This window comes from Anarhichas minor, unplaced genomic scaffold (genome assembly GCF_050575085.1).
Source record: "Anarhichas minor isolate MPS153535 unplaced genomic scaffold, ASM5057508v1 ptg000023l, whole genome shotgun sequence".
Taxonomy (NCBI): Eukaryota; Metazoa; Chordata; class Actinopteri; order Perciformes; family Anarhichadidae; genus Anarhichas; species Anarhichas minor.
In genome coordinates, this window is record NW_027466469.1 from 2,367,536 (window position 1) to 2,388,400 (window position 20,865).

At 41.5% G+C, this 20,865-nt stretch overlaps 3 protein-coding genes across 3 annotated transcripts; 2 read left to right on the forward strand and 1 right to left on the reverse strand.

Annotated features, from left to right (window-relative positions):
* Positions 1-1,637: 1,637 nt before the first annotated feature.
* ora2 (olfactory receptor class A related 2) lies at positions 1,638-2,561 on the reverse strand. Its single transcript, XM_076096787.1, has one exon. It carries the CDS (start codon positions 2,559-2,561, stop codon positions 1,638-1,640), a length of 924 nt encoding a protein of 307 aa, XP_075952902.1.
* Positions 2,562-6,631: 4,070 nt separating this feature from the next.
* On the forward strand, positions 6,632-7,591 carry ora1 (olfactory receptor class A related 1). The gene has a single exon (XM_076096828.1). It carries the CDS (start codon positions 6,650-6,652, stop codon positions 7,589-7,591), a length of 942 nt encoding a protein of 313 aa, XP_075952943.1. The 5' UTR covers positions 6,632-6,649.
* Positions 7,592-8,832: 1,241 nt separating this feature from the next.
* On the forward strand, positions 8,833-20,803 carry phtf1 (putative homeodomain transcription factor 1). Its single transcript, XM_076096823.1, has 17 exons — positions 8,833-9,187; positions 9,843-9,966; positions 11,477-11,533; positions 11,630-11,699; positions 11,974-12,132; positions 13,585-13,765; positions 14,005-14,125; positions 15,148-15,336; positions 15,484-15,738; positions 15,955-16,083; positions 16,464-16,733; positions 17,380-17,511; positions 17,622-17,708; positions 17,800-17,955; positions 18,131-18,226; positions 19,029-19,154; positions 20,071-20,803. The coding sequence occupies exons 2-17, from the start codon at positions 9,937-9,939 to the stop codon at positions 20,089-20,091; spliced, it is 2,079 nt and encodes a 692-aa protein (XP_075952938.1). The 5' UTR covers positions 8,833-9,187; positions 9,843-9,936; the 3' UTR covers positions 20,092-20,803.
* Positions 20,804-20,865: the final 62 nt, after the last annotated feature.

Genomic DNA, 20,865 nt, shown 5'->3' on the forward strand with positions numbered 1-20,865 from the left:
AATAGAGGGTTCCATTTGTGTGGGTTTGGTCTCGACATGTTCAGCAGCACCCCGCATCCACTGGGTTCAAAAGACTCCAGAAGGATGGAAAACAGTGAAAACAGGTTTGGTCTTGTGCAGGGAGAGGCCGGCCTGGCACACCCTTCATGCACGCACTCACACACACACAAAGAAAGAGAAGCGAACCTGTTTTCTAATGGAGTCGTTCTTTTTAACCACTCTGCAACTTCTTTCCCGACAGAAAAAGAAAGAACTGCATCATTCGTGGAAGGAAGTCAGCCGTGTCAACTATGTCACTCCCAGGGATTCCTCACCGGAGGCGTCAGCACGCTCGCTGCTTTAATGAACCCATCCATGTATTCTATCCTTCATTCCACCGGAGTCTGTGTAATGTGCCAATCAGATTTCAGTGGTTTGAAGAGTAAAACGCATGGAATTTGTCATCTGGGGGAGCTTTCCTAAGAATGAAGTCACATGAAAGAAGGTCTTAATGGTCGCAACGTTTACAATAAAGGTTAATGTGACTCTGTGACAAAAGATCAACCTCGTATGGCCTTTAATGTCTTTGGATGCCAACCTGCCGTTGAATGCAACAGTTCTGCACAAGCACAGAAAGAGGACTTCTCTTCCTCCTTCTCCTCCTCCTACTCCTCCTCCTCACCTGCATTGCGACAGCAGTTGAATAGCGCTGCACTGATTGCACTTTATTGCAAAATCACAGAGTCTTGGCAGCCCCACTTTATGTCTTTTGGACTGTCACTCAGAGGTTGTTATGTCCTCACCGTGTCTCCCTGCCCTTGCTTCTCCAAGACATGGCAATTACATAATGACACCTAAATTCCCACATTACCACATCCTCAACAAACTCTTCAGGGTTAGTTCCAAGACGTAGTTTTGTGTCCCTAAAGTCTCCTCTTCTTATAACCGCACCCAAAGAACTCATATATTGTCAGCATTGTCTTGAGTGATTCAGCATTGCGTAATGAACATCTTTTTTTTCTCCAAAGAATATAGTTTTCCCATCAGGTTTTTAACCAATTCTCTGTTGCATAATTAACCTGACTCATTAGCATTAGCGGAGTCTATTCAAAGCTTTAATTCTAACTAAATGGGCAGCTGGAAGTCATTTGACAGCTACATTGAGCCCTGAGTCACCCAGCAATAATTCTTCCACCCAATTAAGATGGAGAGAACATAAAGAGCAAACAAACAAAGCCACATAGTGCCAGATCAGCAAAGATTCATACGGACCTGCATTGAGTAACAGTGTTGTTATGACAGTTTCCTTCCTTAATTATACACAGTGAGACAGTCGGTTCCCCCTGCCCACGGACACACCATTTCATCCAGAACTACAGGTGCTAAACCCTCGTCAGTTATTTAACAACAAATAGGAAACAAGATATTTTAATAAATAATTAAAAAAACATCATTATTATGAATTCACAACACAAAGGAGAGAAGAGTCTTTCCTGCCTTTTCTATCACAAAACAGAAAGCACCCAATATATACAAAGAACCCATGCATGACCCACGCTTTAGAAAGATTCATCCTCATCATCTTGGCTCCTTCTGCTGCCCCTGTGAACAATCAGCCATCCCAGCAGGCCTCACACAGTAGAAAGACATGTGTCTTTCTACTGAACAGGCTTCCTCTTCACGTCACACCTAAGCATGCCATTCACCTTCCTGTTGGATGCAATGATGACCACGGGGCTTAGCGCTGCATAGAGTGAGGAGAAGAATATACGCAGGTCAGAGATCAGCGAGGAAGCCATGGCCTTCCTCACAGTGAGAGTGTAGACCCAAATCCCGTTATCGACCCCGTAAAGAACCACATACAAGGTCACGAGAGCTATCACGGTTTTGGCAGCTCGTCGCTCTGCCCCGCCTACGCTACTGCCGCGGAGTCCCTTCACCTGCTGGCTGTGCTTGTAAAGGAAGACCAGGATGATCAGACTGGCTAGCGCCATGAGGGCCATGGGCACCACATCTCTGCCCACCTGGGCTGCCCCGTTCGCCTCAATGGACAACTTTGAAGGAAAGTTAACGTAGCAGAATTGGACATTGATGCCATGGTTTGATAGGTTGGAGACGTTTTTGGTGCCAAAGGAGAAGAGTATGGCTGCCGACGACATGCAGGTGTTGAGGACCCAGAGGAAGAGGAACACAAAGCCCAAATACTGGGCTAACACGGTGCGGAAGGAGGCCCAGCGTGATCCAGGAGGGGCGATGCTCAGGCACTGGTAGGCGCTCAAGACGAAGGTGAGCCAGATCGAGAGGGACCGGGATGTTCTGTAGACAAAGATCACGGCCTTACAGCCCACGTCTCCGAAGATGCTGGGCAGGCGGAGGGAGGCCAGGGTCTCCAGCAGACAGCGGACGACCACCACCAGCAGGTTGACGCAGGCCAGGTGCAGGACAATGACATCAGATGGGAGGAGGTGGTTCTTCTGGTACAGCAAGAGGAGGAACGCCAGGATGACGGTCACGTTACCCGGGACTCCCACAACAGTGAGGGTCAGATAGAGCATCCCGCGGACAAACACCTCTGATGGCATTCCTGCAGCAATAGAAAAGAGGACAAGGCAACTTCACCACTTAGATAAACAAGGTGTATTCAGGCGCATTCGAAAAAATTGCAGAAGTTTACACCCCTACCTGAGAACAGTCAACGGTAACGAGGTCTGAAGTGGACCTTCTCCCTGATCCCTCTCTCCTGAAGTAGTCGGGTTGTTTGTGCTCTTATACTTGCAAACAGGTGACAGTTGTTGAATCTGTTTTTCATGGTCCATTGACTTCTCTTCCCTCAGCCTCCAATTACTGGAGATCAATTCAGATGACTGATTCTGTCCCCTCACTGGGTTTCAGACAGACAGGATAACACAGAGAAAGCTGTGTACGGAGATCCAATCATTGGACAGAGAGAATGGTGTTAATAGATAACATCTATTAGCTACAAGTTTATACTCAAGAAAGATTAAAACAGTTTCTCAGTGTCACTGGTTCCCTGAGTGGAGACCACTGAATACCTTTTTTTTGTAATTACTGATCCTTTAATTAGATTTCCTTACAGGACCCTTCATGTTACTCTTGTATTTTTAATTCTCTAATCAATTTTAGAAGCCACTATTAAAAAAAGACTTCTCTTTGTTAGTCAAACACCAACACCACAGTGTCCTCCAGTGGAGAAAGAGGACGTTCCACTCAGTCTGCATGACAGATCACCCACGATTTTCATCTGTAGAGTGTGACATAGCAGACAATTTATGATTGTCTAATTCACCCAAAGCCATAAAAGTTCTGAATATTCAATTAAATCTAAACTGTGAGGATTTTGTAAGGACAAATAAGTGTAGGTATGGCCTGCATGATTTAACCGCAACATGTCCTAAAGCAGGTGATGAATGTTAAGTCCATTTCTCTCAAGTGCATGATGAGACATGAAATTAAAAGAGAAAATACCACAATATGATATTCAATGGGATTAGTTGCATACATGAAATTCATATTTTGAACATGATATAGGAGGATTTCATTTATTGATAGTGTTGAGTTTATTAATACTTGGTTGTGAAATGTATAAGTGCATTTACTCACTGTGCAAATTTGAGGTACTTGTACTTTCCATTTTATGCTGCTTTGTACTTCTACTCATTACAAAGGAAAATATTGCACTTTTTTTCTCCACTAGTACTTATTACATACAAAACATGATATATTCATTTATTAATATTAGCTTTACCATAACCTACTGCAGCAGTAACATGATACCAACACATCAATAATCCAATCATATAATAATATTAAATAAATTATGATATATACAGTTATAGTGTAACACTCACAGGGTCCTCTTTTCTCTGTTGAGTACTTTTACTTTTTTTAAGTGCATTTTCCTCGTGTTACTTTTACCTAATTAACATTTTAATGGAGAATTTCACTTGTAATTTAATATTTTCATAGTTGTTCTTAAACCGCTGTACATTTTAAATTTAACTTTATTGTCCTTGAAGGGAAATGTGTCTTTCAGCCAGGTGCAACACAGATTGCATACAGACCTGAAGGTACATAAAACACAATGGAGAAAAACAATAAAACGTAATGTGAACGTGGTAAACAGAGGGGGAATTCAGACAGGTACCTAAACTGATGAATGATCTCTGTAGATTTGATGTGATAGGTGAAGGCACTCAGCAGAATGAAGATACATCTTGAAGATCAGTCGGTGTTTTCAACTGAACATTGTGTGCGATTGAGTTATGTTACTTGTATGTTAGAAGGATACTAGAAAAGATATAGAGAAATAAAATAAAAGGTCGTGGGAGGTCAAATTTGCTCCTTTCCCCTTAAATGCAAACACTGAGTCTAAGGCCCATCAATATCAGACGGGAGACTGCTAAGCCAAAAGCCTCTTAAACCTTTTGCTGTGGGACAGATTAAGTGGCACAGTGAGGAGTGCACTGAATATTCCCTCTTCCCCAACCAAAGCCTCACCCGCATACTTCAAGGTGCAAAAGGTTAAAAAGTAGACACATCTCTGAACTGACTTGACTTGCATGCGAACCACTAACTTGACTGCTACTTGAGAAGTGACTTGATTTAAGATAATACAGCACTTAATGGTGCGAGAGAGTGCATTTTCTGAACACTAAGTAAATAATCTCAAACAGTGATATCAAAAGAATGAGAGACATTTGAGTGCAGCTTATATTGTGTATAAGTCTTTTATTATCCATGCAAAACTATTAATGGATATTTCATCCATAAAGTCATCCCTTAATCAGGAATACAATGAAACAGAAAAAAAGACACTGCGCATATTATTGACACGACCTGTATTAAACTAGATGTAAACTTCGCCTCTAAGGACATTATTGTAATGAAAGTTAATGTAACATTAAAACTAGTTTAGTGCATTGGGGGAAAAAAACTATTTACATCACCCATAAACAAAGACATCAAATTGCATGTCAGGGGAAAAATAAATTGAACTTGCAATGCAGCAGACTGCACATTATCCAATCCCCTGAGAAGGACAAGCTTGAACTTGCCATTTTAATTAGCTCTTTGAACATGTAAACATGTAAAACAAAAAAACAGACACACACAGGAAAATAATACATCTTATGATGCTTTATTCCAAAGCCCATTCCCAGGAGAAAATAAGCTTCTTAAACAACAATGTTTCAGCACACATGTCTGAATTTTGCAACTGAGAAAATGTAGAATTGACCAGTTGGTTACAGCGCGTTTAATCTAAGACACATTTACAGTTTGTACAGAGAGTAGCACCGTACAGAGTCAGTGCTGGAATACCTTGATAGGAATAGCAAACTTCTGTTGCAGCGATTGTGAGTGCTGACTGTTAAGAACATAAATAAATGTTGTCCCTGTGCCCCCAATTAGTACAGACATGCATTTTTATATGGCTAATTGTCTTGCTCCTCTGTATCTTTTAACACGCTCCCAGGACATGAAGGAGGAAAGGAGCGCAAGCCAAAGCACCAGCTGTGCATGTAAAAGCCTCTTGATGGCTCATTCAAGGCATCATCAGGCTGCTTTTGCATCAACAATTACCGCACGCAGTGTTCCCCGCGAGGGTTGTTTAACTCTATTTTTTAACTCCACGGGGAAATAGCATTATAATGTTTGATGGACGTGCAGTCTGTAGAAGCTGAAAACTAACATGTGGAAGTAAAGCACGGGAAAATACCGCTGAAGTTTAGAAGTCACATATATTATCTGTATGACCTAAGGCAGCGCAATTTCCCAACACTAAGACTAATTGGGAGTGTTGTGTTGATGTTCAGCCTGGAGACGTTTGATGTCACACTCCCACCTCAGAACCTCTCAAGTCTACCTTAAAACAATACTCACATTCCCATCTGTACATTGAAACAGATTTTGCACAATGTCATCATCCCTCGTGTTCATACCTGCCACGAAAAGATCCATTCCTAACATGTTTCGAGTGGAAGTGATGGGGGACGTCCATGGAGTCAATTTTTTATGGCGCCCAGGAAGGAGAATAGGAAGAGGAACACAAAGCCCAAATACTGAGCTAACCAAGGACATCCACAGCTCTTGTTTTGTACAAAAATATATTCAAAAGTGTATCTGAAATTGATTTGACGCTGAGTGAGCGAGGACTGTGGACTTTCTTCCCCACCATCGCTTCCATTGGATGCTTGTTAGGTCCGAACAGGAGGAATGATTGCAGAAAGCAGAAACTGCTTCAATGTTCACATGGGCACCTGATTATTGTTTTTTATTGACTTGAAAAACTGTGTGTGTATCCTTCAGTTGTCGTATATTCCCTATGCAGCCCTCTGGAATAAACTGAGTCAGATTTAGTTTGTTGCTTTAATTTGCCAAACTGTGGGCTGAACACTGCAATGTTGGCCAGTGATCTCAAGGGGCATCTGAGCCTATAAATTGCAATTACACAGGCCATTAAACATTTAATGCACAACAGGCTTTACTTCATCTCAACTTCTGGTGAGCATGGTTTTCATTCAAGAGATTGCTTGATTATATTCTGGCTGGTTATATAAAGTTCCTTTAAATTGAGTTACTCAGAGGCTGTTCCCTGTATTCATAACAGATTTGATTCTCCGTCTGCCTTTCAGCAGCAGGCCTTGGTGTCATGGATCTGTGTGTGACCATCAAAGGGGTCTCGTTCCTCTTGCAAACAGGTATGGGCATCTTGGGGAACACGGTGGTGCTGCTGGCGTACGTCCACATCTTCTACACCGAGCCCAAGCTTCTTCCTGTGGACATGATCCTGTGCCACCTGGCCTTCGCCAACCTGATGCTGCTACTGACCCGCTGCGTCCCCCAGACCATGACTGTGTTCGGGCTGAGGGACCTGCTGAATGATCCCGGCTGTAAGGTGGTGATCTACGCCTACCGCATCGGCCGGGCTTTGTCGGTCTGCATCACCTGTATGCTCAGTGTGTTTCAGGCGGTGACCCTCGCCCCCGCTGGACCCCGTTTGTCCAAGTTGAAGCCTGCACTTCCCTCCCTGGTGCTCCCCACCTTTGCAGGACTGTGGCTCCTCAACATGGCCATATGCATCGCAGCCCCTCTCTTCTCTATGGCTCCACGTAATGGCACCGTGCCTGCATTTACCCTCAACCTGGGCTTCTGCCACGTGGACTTCAGAGACAACCTGTCCTATGTGATTAACGGAGTGGCCGTCTCTGCGAGGGATTTTGGCTTTGTCGCCCTGATGGTGGGCTCAAGCGGTTACATCCTGCTGCTCCTGCACCGCCACAGCCGCCAGGTGAGAGGGATCCGCCGCCCTCAGGGCGCCGGGGCAGAGACCAGGGCGGCCAAAACAGTGATCACCTTGGTGGTTCTGTACGTGGTCTTCTTCGGGATCGATAACGCGATCTGGATCTACATGCTGACGGTGGCGAAGGTGTCACCAGTGGTGGCTGATATGAGGGTGTTCTTCTCCTCCTGCTACGCCTGTCTCAGCCCCTACTTCATCATTTCCTCCAACAAGAAGGTCAAGGCGAAGATCGTGTGTGCAGCTGAGCAAAACCAACCGTCAGTGGACAATCAGGAGTCGAGGGACAAATGACACTCTTTCTCAGTTTTGACAGGCTGTTGACTAACAAGACAGCAGAGTCCTTCTCACAGACCTTATCGTTTTCAACACTTCTGCTCGGATGACTGACAATTACTGAGACAGTGGAACCTTTCAGAAAGTAGAACAAACAGTAGTGTATTGCAATAGTGTTTCAGGGTTTTCTCTTATATTTATATTTTCATCAAAATCACAAATATACTGTACCTGCCATGTGGTTTGTGGTCATTTTGAACTATAGCAAAAAAAAACACACACACACCATCATCATCATCATTAGAGCCGAAACCATTCAATTAGTCAATAAGTAAATTAATCTGCATAAGCTTTGAGTATTGATTAATTGTTTAAGTCATTTCAAGCAAACACCCCCTCATTCTAGCTTCTCAATTAAGATAACTTGCTGCTGTTCTCTTTTGTGATCTTACACTGATGATCTTTGGGATTGTTGGTCGTATGATAAGCAATTTGAACAAGACTTTAGTCACAATTAAGGACATCATCGTCATGCTTTTGAAATAGTTTAAGGGGAATTCAAGGTTTAATTGTAGTGAGTGTCAAAGGCATGTACAGTTTCACGTACATTTCACATTCACTCAGATATTTTTTTAGAGTCAACATCTTTTAATTTGACTGTTTAAGGGTCATTAAAATAATGACAATCAGAATGTATCCACCAGAATTATATTCCTGATGTTATGGGAAGGGTTTTGAATTTGAAAATGTGGAAAAAGACAACTTTGCAGACTTTTTCTGGTGACTAATCAAAAATCTTACAGGGCGGATGCAGTGTTTCTTACGTCTTAGTCCAGAATTTGAAGATGTTGCTTTTGGCTTTTTTCTAGACTAAACGATTCATTAAGAAAGTAATCGTTAGAATAATAATTAATTGCTATTTGCAGCCCTAATCATTCTCATCATGTCCAATATTGTGCTGTCTCACTCTTGCTGTGCTCTGATTGGCTGAAATGTTAGGAATCATTTAACATTGGGTATATGTTGTCTGTAGAGTAGCCTCCCAGGCAGCGCCTTACTACTTCAAGTGTGCGACTAGTTTAATCAGTCAAATGTTTATGATTAAAAATAGAGCACAAAATACCACTATAACGTGTCAGACAATGGTAGCGGTTTAATGTCTCAATCTTACCCACGGAAAAGGATTCTGGACGCAACCTGAGCGAGCACCAACTCAGCCTGCAAGCCAATGCTTAGGGAATAACCCTCCCTGCACAAGCACAACAAACCCCGGAAAAGGGAAGCGGAAGACTGAGCCAAACGTTGAACAACAAAGTGAAGTTTGTGAAGTACACAGTGACAGTTACCTGAAATAAACGCCTCGACAACCAGCCATACGGGGATGAAGGAAACGTCTTAGAAATGTAACACCTACGAGGCATCAATCGAGTCGAAAAGTGTCAGTTGTGGTAAAGCGCGTAGCTAGCGGTTAACCTCACGTTAGCTCGGTTTGACAACAAGACGCTGCTGCGCTTCACAACCCGACGACGGGAAAGTAGTTACCGAGCGGTTTGTGATGATTGTTAAAGGCGTTTACAAGTTTGTGGCAAATCAACCCGTACTGTCTCATTTCAGGTGAGTTCCTTTAGCCTGCTGCTGACGGGCGGCTAGTGTTAGCTAACGTTTGCTCGATTTAGTTTACGGTAAACAGAAGCTCGCTTCAGAGCTAAACTAACGGTGACAGTGCGCGTACAGCTGACTTTATATCTAGTTTCCTCTGTTAGCCATTGTTCTTTTATTTATTATGTTGCTTTAATGCAGTGATGGAAGAAGTACTCAGATTATATGTACTTAAGTAAAAGTAGCAATACCACTTTGTACAAATACTCTAAGTCCTGCATTCAGAACCTTACTCAAGTAATAAGTGATGGAGTAGTAGCATTGAAATATACTTACTTACCAAAAGTACACATAATGCAGAATGGTTCATTTCAGAATAATATATATATATAATATCACAGGATTATTGTTGATTATATTTCGTATCGATCATCTGAATCTGCATGTAAAGTAACAAGTGTATATAGTAAGATAGTAAAAGTAAAATGTACAATATTTCCCTCTGACATGTAGTGGAGTGGAAGTATCAAGTAGCATGAAATGGAAATACTCAAGTGATGTACAAGTACCTTAAAATTGTACTTACGTACTGTATTTGAGTAAATGTAGTTAAGTTACATTCCACCATTGCTTATATGTCAGTTTCAGTGTCTGTTTTTCGTTTGTTTAGTGAACACATCTGGATTTGTGCCCAGTCCTCTCTGTTTCCTGTCCTCTGTGTGAAATGACCTGACTGACTTCACTGGTTCCAGCATCAGATCACAATGGCCAGAATAGCCTGGTACCAAGAGAAGGTAACACAGATATTCTGTTGTAAATTACCCTTTTTTTAAAGTGTACATTTAATTTATCCAACAAACCAATTTTAAAAAATCTCTATAGATAGATAGATACATAGATAAGACATTTGAATTTGGTGATATTGGTACAGAAACAGCTTTACATTTATGTTATGAATGTATACTTCTGAAATTTTTGGGGGATGTTTTAAGATCAATTTACAGAAAATAGATGCATTTTTTTTTTTTTTTTTTAAATGGAAAGTTTTATATCAATAAATGCAAATAGTGTCAGAAAACCAAGCGCAGACCAGTTCAAGACTGAGATTTATGATTTTATTAGCTCATTTGACAGGGGCACTGCTCCTTTTTTCCCCTGTTTACCTTTTGCTGTTTTCGTATGACGGCGTACAAACCAAATGAAGTTGGAAAAAAAACAGGTGTGACCTGTTCAACAGGTTACCGTGTGTCGAGACGTGTAGGGGGATATTCACTAAGCCTGTCAGGGCTCGAGGCTGCCAACGCCACAAAATCGTGCATCAGTGTAATTTTCCAATTCATGTTATGAGCCCAGCTGCATTTCATCTGTGTCAATAAGATCTCACGCCAGGCTGTTTAAGGCCTGTGTTGACGTGTCTGAAAAGCAGTAGAGCGCAAAAGAAAGTGTTTACAGCTAATAGGCTGAGAATATTACACTTTAAAAAGTCCCATCTTTTACATTTAAAATGTTATTTACGCTAGTTCATGTAGGTATATTTAGAAATGTCAGTCTCATATTCATTATTGTAATATGTATGAGGGTCTTAATTTGCTGTCTTTAAATGTCAGAAGAAAATGTCATCGGTTAGTAATATTTTTAAATGCATTCATTTTAATTACCCAGTTTATTTGAAGAAGCTTTTGGAGCCGTAAATGTATTTATTAAGACACTCTGATCAGCTCTCCCTCTCTGTTTCTTCAGTCTCTACAGAAACGGGTAAAAAAACAATCTGTTTTAAGTCCGATTTATTGGAATAATTTACCATAAGGATGAGCCCAAACATGCCCGAACAGCACTTTTCTTCCATTTGAACTGGAATTAAATCTGGACAAACTGAATGTTACTAATTGCCACAGACCCTTAGTAAATACTCCGTGGTGCTTAATTTGAAGAATCAGAATCAGCTTTATTTGGCCAAGTATGTGCGCACATAAAAGTAATTTGAGCCAGTGTCTTTTTCTTTTTTTTGCATCTTTCACAATGTACTTGCATATAATTAAAAATAACAGCTCGGGGACGAGGACAACAAAGCTGGTCAGATGATAAAACATCTATAAGTCAAGTGTTCTTTGTAAACAAAACAAATAGTGCAAAGAAATAGATACTGAATGGATATACATGGCCTGAATTATTATGTAAGTATGTACATGTAAAGATGACTATATACTGTATATACAGTGTGTAGGATTTATATTAATAGCGACAAATGATATGTACCTAGTGAAAATGCTAGTCAGGGTAATGAATGTTCTGTTGTTGCTACAGATCGGAGCCTATGATCAGCAAGTCTGGGAGAAATCTCTGGAGCAGACGGATTTAAATGTAAGACAACAGCAGATCTCTGAAAAGAAATCAATTTTTGTGTATTCATCTTGTGCATTACCACTGTATTGAAAATACCACTTGCCATTCATCTAGGGTTTGGACAGCCAGCCGAGAAAGACTGGTCACATCAGATCAGACCTCATTGATGTCGACTTAGTAAGAGGTGAGCATCAGTGAGGAGTAGTTCTCCATCTCTTGTTAGTTAGTTTGATAACAGAGACATTATAATCATCTGCATACAGACAGCTTACACACTAACAAATGCATGTTCTGCTGTCAGCTAATACCAACCTCTGTCTACTTGCTTTAGCCCCGATAACGACAGAAGAATAACAAACAGAGACAAATCACAGGACTTTGTATCGTCGAGGAATATCATCATGTTTGTAATGGCGTCAATGCAGCTGTGTGAGCGACTTCCTCGTTTCTCCCCGCAGGATCAACATTCGGCAAAGCCAAGCCAGACAGACCCTGGACAGCTCTGACCCGGAAGGGTCTGGTCAGAGTGCTGCTGTTCCCGTTCTTCTTCCAGTGGTGGATCCAGGTGACCTCCAGGTCCATCTCCTCATGGATCCTCGTGCTGTATTTCATGCAAGGTTAGCTCACCGGGTCTATTCACACTTGGGCTGTGGGTTTCTCAGCAAAACTGCCCTAAATTTGATAATGAATTCAAATATTTACATAATGACGAGAGAACCAGGGCACAAGTAATGGACTACATACTGCAAACTGACTCGTACTGCTGAAGGATCTCAGTCCTGTTCTTTCTTGTTTTTATTGAAGATATCATTAAAACGATTTGAAAGAATAGTAATTCCTTCATGAGCCTCTTCTATATTGCCATTATCAATCATTTATGTGCTTTCAAAATCCACAGAGAAAGAGACGATATGGAGCCCAGCTATAATGAATTACCAGTCTTGACATCCACATTGAATAATGGTTTTAAAGCTAACTAACAGAGTCCCGTTTGAAATGCTTTTATTGCAACAGTGACATTTTGAGTGTGCGTCGTTCTTCAGCTAAAACATCACTGCTGCTGCTGGAGTGAAAGTCATTCAGAGATTAGGTGGGACGCCTCAGGCAAAAACATTGTTTTCATGTACTGATCAATTTTGGGGTATTTTTCTTCTATTTTCTTTCAGACTAGTGGGAAGAAATGCATCCAAAGTACACATTTAAGTGTTTATTTTACAAATGTTTTTCTATTTGTGTCACCAAATTTAGCATTATATAATGCCTCATTTGCACATATAAACATAGAATTTCATTAATACCAAAAACAATAGTTTTTTTGTGTTATCTATCAGTTAAAATGTTAAAATGTTACCCTATTGGCCTCCGGTGTCCTTCAAAATGTATGGAATTTTATATCCTTATATTCCTCAACATCAGTTTTATCTCAGCCTCTGAGCCATACATCTTTTCATTCCTATCTATATTCTGAAGGTTTTTATTGAGGGGTTTGTTCATATATCAGCCCGATTTATATAGCATCTTATTTCTGAAAACATGGCCAAAAAAAAGATTGATTTAATGGCTGTTGACAGTATTTTCTGATTTATGCAGTAATAAAAAAGAGCTATTCCAATTTCCCATTGTAGAAACCTTTGACTCTTTAAGGTTTTTACAAATAAATCAAGAATTTTGAACCTGACTTCATCCAATGTTCAGGTTTCTGTTGTAGAAATGTCATATTTGATTAAAATATTTGATTTGCATATTTAAACTATATTTTTTTACCATATTTGCCTGTTTTGTCTCCCCATAAATATTTTTAGATTGTCTCTTTTGACTTTGCTGAGCCATAGAAACACACGCAGGATATAAATATAAATGATTGTAAAGACAATATGAGGATTTTAATACGTACCCAATTCAGTATCTCCATTTGTCACATTTACATTCAGTTATGTGCAACAACAAACGTGTTACCCATCACACCTGAGCGACACAGAAAGACCTCATTAATAAGCATGAATTCTGTTATAATGGCTCCCCTAAGAGACCGTTTTGTTTGCTGTTGCCAAATGTTTTGCTCCCCTCAGTGGCAGCAGTGGTGCTGTACTTGGAGGTCCCTGGGGCGAGTGCCAGCGAGGTGTTTGGGCCCATGTGTCTGATGCTGCTGCTGGGCACCGTGCACTGCCAGATTGTGTCGACTGAGTCCAGCCGGTGGCCCTCGGGCAGTCCAGCTGCCAGCTGCACGACCAGCCCTGCTCGCAGACGGAGGTTGTTCTCTCATTGTTAGGCACTGCACACTCATTTGCCTTAACAAACACACTCTCACCTCTTGGCACGTGCATAAACAAGAATAAACCCAAGGACTTTCCATCAACCTGACGTTGTTTTATTCAGTAAAGCCTCTCTGATGCTCTCCAAACTCCTGTGGGTTTAAGCTCATTTTGTGATGCCTGCTGTATTTGCAATCTCTCGTCTTTGACTGTCCTTTTTATTCTGTGTCCTTTCAGGCCGAGGAAGGGCAGAGTGCTGAAAAAATCAGAAGAAAAGAATGACGGGGGGGACGCAGGGGAGCAGGGGCCGTGGCAGTTTGAGGAAAGCCAGCGGGTGTACAGGAACGAAGAGAGGAGGGTACAGTCACCTATCTCACTAGTCTGAAGCGAAGAAGGAACTGATTTATGACAGAAGTAAAGATCACTGTCAGAATAAAAATAAAAAAACCTGTCAATAAATATGGATGGGATGCACTGGAAATGTAGTTAGAATTAAACTCTGGGTCCATTGCCAAAATGTAAAGGGACAGTCAACCCAAAATCAAAAATCCCTATCGTTTCTTCTTACCTGTAGTGCTATTCATCAATCTAGAGTTCTGGAGATATCGACCATAGAGATGTCTGCCTTTCTCCAATATAATGGGACTATATGGCACTCAGCTTGTGGTGCTCAAAGCCAAGAAAATACATTTAAAAAGGCTCAACAGCAAATGATGACTCAGTTACTCAAAATAATCCACAGACCTTGTTGAGAGCAGTTTCGTGTAAGAACCTGGTCATAATTTCAAGAGACATTGGTGTTTTTTCTATGTATTGTTTGAGGGCCCTCAAGTCCCATTGTATTCAAGAGAAGGCAGACATTTATATTGCTGATATCTCCAAAACTTGGCAACAGACAAAACAATTAGCACGATAAATAGTGCTACAGGTTAGAGGAAAAAGAAAATGTAGTTTTTGGGGAGAACTCTCCCTGTTTGGCCTCTGGCTAATGAGGACGTGTAACTGATGTTTGCTGTCTCATTATCTGTACAAAGGCAGATTGATTCTACACTGATTTAGTGAAGATAAAGAAACACCTGTATCTTTATTGCAATCGATGAACCTCCTCGACTGCCTCGAGCTTCTAATAAGAAGAACCGTTGTTGATTGTTTTATTGACTCCAGGGCTGTTGTATTGGAGTTCATGAGATTGTCAGATAGTCTTGTTATTTTGGTAATTTCCTGTATTACAGGACTGAGTTCAAAGCTGCCCTTGACTCTTTAATTCCATTCTTGCTTTGAAGTGCACCATAGTGGTACAGTCTGTGGTGTTTGTCAAAGTCCTGCATGTTTTGTATTACATGTTTTAAGATGTATGTGTGTCTCAATATTCTCTCACAGACCACAAGAAAGTCAGGATTTGGGGCATCCGACGAGCTCTCCAGTGAGGAAGAGGAGGGGGTTCAACCAGTGGAAGTAATTCTTCCAAAACCTCATCAAGAGAGGCTCCCTGCTTCAACTTCTCCACCAATGTCTTCTGTTAGGAAGAGAAGTCTAAAGTCTAACTCCAAATCTCCATTAAGACCTCAGGTACACCTCGTCGTTAGCCTGTGTGTTAATGAAACTGGACTTTGACGTTTACTTTGCATCAGTTGTGTGTTCCTCGTATAGAACAAGCATTTAGGATTGAGCACAGTTCAGCGTGAAGTGAAATGACTCTTTATATACTGAAAACAGGAAGGGGCCTCCGTCAAGGGGACGCCCAGAGAGTTGGAGCGCCTCAGGCCGAGCGGGTGCTCGCTTCCCGCCTCCTCGCGTCCCGCCTCCGACACCGATGACACACTGTGGGAGGAGCTTCTCCAAGGGCCCGACTCCGCCTCCACGGGGAGCAGTGACAGCGAGTCGACCGGGAGGTTCAACGCTGGCGTGGCGCTCGCTCAAACCACCACTCTGAGCAGTGATGATGAGAGCCTGCAGCAGGGGATCGCCGGAGTAAGACCGTCTTAAATACTCTTCCTCCACTGGTTTTGTCTCATCGTGTACATGTTGGTACATTTTATTCATGGAGGTCAAAACACTCCTAAGGTGTTACAACTTTATGGTGTTAATGTTAAATGTTGTAATATTTAAGTGCTAGCTTCATTAGCCGTCCCAGTCCCATTGGAAACCATCAGTAAACTGGATGTTATTTATTGTGTTTCATTTCAGAACCAGCTGTCTTGGCTGCAGGCATGTCACCCATCCAAGGACCGGGTCAGTGCCATATTTTGGGAGCAGGGCGAGTGTAGGAAAGCAGACATGTCAGTGTTGGAGATCAGTGGGATCATCCTCACGCGGGTACACGTCACGCTCTTTACTTTGGTATTAATTCTGTGGGTAAAGATTGCTTAGAGTCACGTCTGTGGTGGGAAATATTGTAATCTAAGGAAAGCCTCGTTCAGTGATGAAATACAGTGACGGATAACAATTTGAATTAACTTATTATATGATTAACAATATGCCAAAATGTGATATTCCTACTCTGTTGAACATTTACCTGTCTGACGTATATGATCACTTGTAGACATTAGAAAAAATACAGAAACACAGACTGCGTTCTTTTAACACAATCTTTTCTTACAGAGTTTGCTGTCAAGAACAATAGATTTGCTTTTCACAGCATTAGAATGTTGCTGCATAACAACATGTCTCTCTCTCTCTCTTGTGTTTCTTGATAGGTGAAGTTGGTGGAGCAGGGTATTGGTTACCTTGTGCTCGGTGGGCTGATGACCGCCACCCTGGCGCTGCTTCCCTTCGCCTTCCACTTGGCCCAGCGTCTGGACATGTCGCTCCTCGGCTCCATGTCCCTCAAACAGCTGGGCGAAATGGCGGTGGGGCGGTGTGATACCCAGGTCTACGTCTTTTTCTTCATCACGATGGTGCTGAGAGTCTGCCTCATAGGACTGTTCTTCTTCATGATGTGTGTGGCTGAGAGAACGTACAAACAGGTAATACGATTTAATAATCCCATCGAACCTGAATGATGAAATTTGTGCCAAAAATCACATTCCTTCATGTCTGTCGTAACTCAAAAATGTTAATACAGAAATATGATACATACTGTTAGTTTGAGCTTTATTACCTCACTAACTCACTAACTAGCAATATTATACTTCCTACTTGCGTCCCCCAAAGCATTATGGGTACTGTTCCAAACCATTATGTGATTATCCCAAATAGAAGTAAGAAACAGAAGTGACAAAATCCATTATTGTTACCCTTTTCTTGTTTGTTTACTAGTGAGAATGTTATGTTAATATCCCAGGAACATCAATACATTATCCGTTCATGGACAGTTATCGCCCTGCCTTGAAAATCAACTATAGGAGTGAAAAAGCCTAGGGATCATTGTTTGATTGTATTATTACAGCTGATTTTAGTTTGTTTTTTAATGTACTTCAATGAATTCTGATAGTATGCAACTTCATCCACACTCACCAATCCGCTTAGTCACTCACGGGTGCCGGTCTTCCCTCTAGTGGCAGTTAGGAAACATTGAAACACAATCACTCGACTCTTTGCAGGAGACTGCTAAACTCTGTCGACTTGCTTTGCATCTCTGACAATGTGTGTACGTCCATGTTTCCACTACAGAGACTCTTGTTTGCAAAGTACTTCAGCCACATCACTTCAGCTCGCAAGGCCAAGAAATCAGAGATCCCTCATTTCCGGCTGAAGAAGGTCCAGAACATAAAGATGTGGTTGTCACTGCGCTCTTTTCTCAGGGTTTGTATTCACCTGCTTTAACTCCGTCATTGCTGTTACGTTGTTTCACCACCGGAGGGTTGCGATGGACGCGTCTTTGTTTGTAACGGTGACTCGCTCGTTCATTGCAGAGGCGAGGGCCGCAGCGCTCCGTCGACGTCATCGTCTCCACGATCTTCCTTTTGGCGCTCTCTATTTCATTCATCATTTGTGCCCAGGTCAGTCATGTGTCCGCTGGAAGAGATCAGATCTGTTGTGCCGGCGGCCACGACGAGTATCACTACTGTTGTTTTTCTCGCTCTTCCTCAGCTGCTGCACAACCACCAGACATTCCTGGATTCTCTGACCAACTGGGAGCTGATGGTGTGGGCCTCCTCCCTCATCCTCTTTCTCTTACGGCTGGCCACGCTGGGCTCAGAGACCAACTGCAAATACAGCAACTCCTCAGTGCTGCTCACCGAGCAGGTAAGGACCCGGCTCGTCTGAACACATGGAGTTGCAAGTAAATTTGTCAGTGGGTTCGGCACAATAGGCGACACCATCAACTCATTCAGTGTTAGAATCGTTTAATCCAGGTTTGAATGAATGACTATGACTTTATTGTACAATTTACAGAATGTAACACTGCTCTTGGTTGCAGATCAATTTGTATCTCAAGATGGAGAAAAAGCCCAATAAGAAAGAAGAACTCAATATCGTGAACAACGTTTTGAAACTGGCTACAAAACTGATGAAGGTAAGCAAAAATTAAGCTTCTTTGTTTTCTGAAAAAAATGAATTGTCTGAATTATTGTAGTTATTTTGCTTTGTAATATTACTACAGCAGAGCCAGAACCTTACTCTCGTCATTATTTTCCATGTCTAAAATATTGCACATTTTTGTATTTTATTCCTGTCAAAGTATGATAAAGGCGGTATTTGACAATAGTTTTTCCCCAGATCCGAAACCATCTTTTAATAATGAGAACTCACTGATACTGTGCCTTTAAAGCATTATTTATCCATGACTGCATATTACAGCTGCACATTTTATTCGACAAAGAGACTGACTTCATTTTACAACTGAATCATTTTCTATAAGAACAAAACAGTGACTCACATCTTTCCTTTTAATGTTTTAAGTTTAATTTTAAGAAAATTAACAAAATCTAAAAATATTCTATTGCTCTTACAAATCTTAAACGCTGCCCCAGAGTTAGAACACAGAATAGCATTTAAACTACATTTAAAAGTAGTGCCTCATTGTTTACCATGTAGTGAATAGCTGTTAATACCTCTGATCTCTGGCGTGGGGGTTAACCATGAACTGTAATGTTCCTGTTTGAATCTTTGTTGCGTTCCTTATTTCCAGTCCTCTCTCTCTCTCTCTCTCTCTCTCTCTCTCTCTCTCTCTCTCTCTCTCTAATAACTTAATACTGAGAGATATAGAACTAATTTGATTGCATTGTAATTACATTTGTTTTATTTATAGTGATGGCCCCATGGAGCTATTTTTGTCAGTGGTACCCGTGACATGCATTCCCTCTTACCTCCTCCAGGAGCTGGATATTCCATTCAGACTGCTGGGTCTGACTGTAAACCCTCTCATCTACAACATCACCAGAGTGGTCATCCTGTCCGCCGTGTCTGCTGTGGTCAGCGACCTGCTCGGCTTCAACATCAGAGTGAGAGTCTTTCTGCTAAATGTTAAAATACACAGAACGAATTATGATTAAAGGGGCACTCAACTCTACTTTACACAAGTTCAGTTTAGTCTTCACATAAAGCAGTATTCAGCCTGTAACAACGGGTTGTGTTATGTCTTCTGTGGCTGTAGAGGGAGCTTTCTGAAGTTTGGAAGTCTCAACGTCAAACTCAGTCAGTTGCATTGTGGGAAATGTAGGATCCAGTGATTTTTGTTGTGTTTGACTAGGGGACTACAACTCATGTGAATACCCCAACTTATTGAATTACAATAATAAAACACTGGACTGACCTTTAAATGAAAATTGTGAAATGTTCCCTTTATAGTTGCATATTACAAACAAACCAGTGGGGTTGTAAAGTAGCCTACAGGGATATCTCAAAAATATCTTATCTCCTTGATGCCTAAGTCAAGAGTTGGATTACAAGATCAACTGTGTACAACTCATGATTGTGAGGGGAGTATGTAGCTGGAGCCAGGAGGTTGTTAGCATAGCTTAGCTTAAAGACTGTAAGCAGGAAACAGCTAGCTTGGCTGCCTCTTCTAATGTCATTGTAATTAACCACAACTTGTTGTTTTTATATTTCTGTTTGTGTGTACGTATTAAACAAGAGATGCATCATGATCTTTACAGCTGCAAGTAGGTTTAATTATGTACTTTGACGATGCTAAGATAAACCAAGTTCCAGCCTCCTGGCTCTATAGCTCTATATTTATAGCGCAGACATCAGACTAGTATCGATCAAAACTTGCTGCAAGAAAGTGAATAAGCATGCTCCCTAAAAACAGTTCCTCTAATGAGGGATGAACCACAGTTGGTCTGTAAGACATCTGTGAAATGACGGTATTATTTTTTCCTCCTAATGACAGTTTTATCTCTTCTGCTTCATTTCCAGCTGTGGAAAATCAAACCTTAATGTGAAAACGGTCGGACACTGGAGACCAGAAACTCCCCACGTCTGCTGCATACAGCGTCTCATCTACAAAAAGACAAAAAAGTGCAAACCTACTGACTCTGTAATGATTGTCTGTGCCTTCCAGCTGAGACTTCTGTCTCTTGAGTTTCATGAGTCTTTCACAAGTCTGAGATGCTCTGACAATCGCTCACACACCGTTACTGGCTCAGCCGGTGTCCATCCACCACGCCGCTAACCCAGTGCCTGACCGTTGACCCTTGACCCTTGAATGTTCCTCAGTATGTGGCTAAATATGGCGGTGAGTTTGAGGTCATTTCAGGCTTCTGTGGCGTCCACATTCCAAAATGTGTACAGATGTGTGGACACAACATCAAAAGTAAATGCAGATGTAGATATTATTGTCTTACTCACTGATGTTTCTCATCAGTCTAACTGTAAATCAAGATGGGCTGCCAGCTTAATTAAGTGCATTTTCAAAGGACTCATCTTTAATTTCAACCTTTTGTACTATTTAAAGAGGAAACCTTGTGATTGTAAGTGGGCTTTATTTATTCTGGGTTCTATTGTAGCACTTGTAATGGTACCTGTAAATCCTAACTCTCTGACCACTATCTATTGAGGACCATTGTTGAATGAAATGACTATGCAATGTTTGTATAGTTATGCTCAAATTAAATATTTGATAGAGGTGAATAAATGTTTTTCAACCACGGATCGGTTTCGTAATGTTTCTCTCTCCACATGCTGGGTTGCACTTCATCCTCTGCAGAGCTC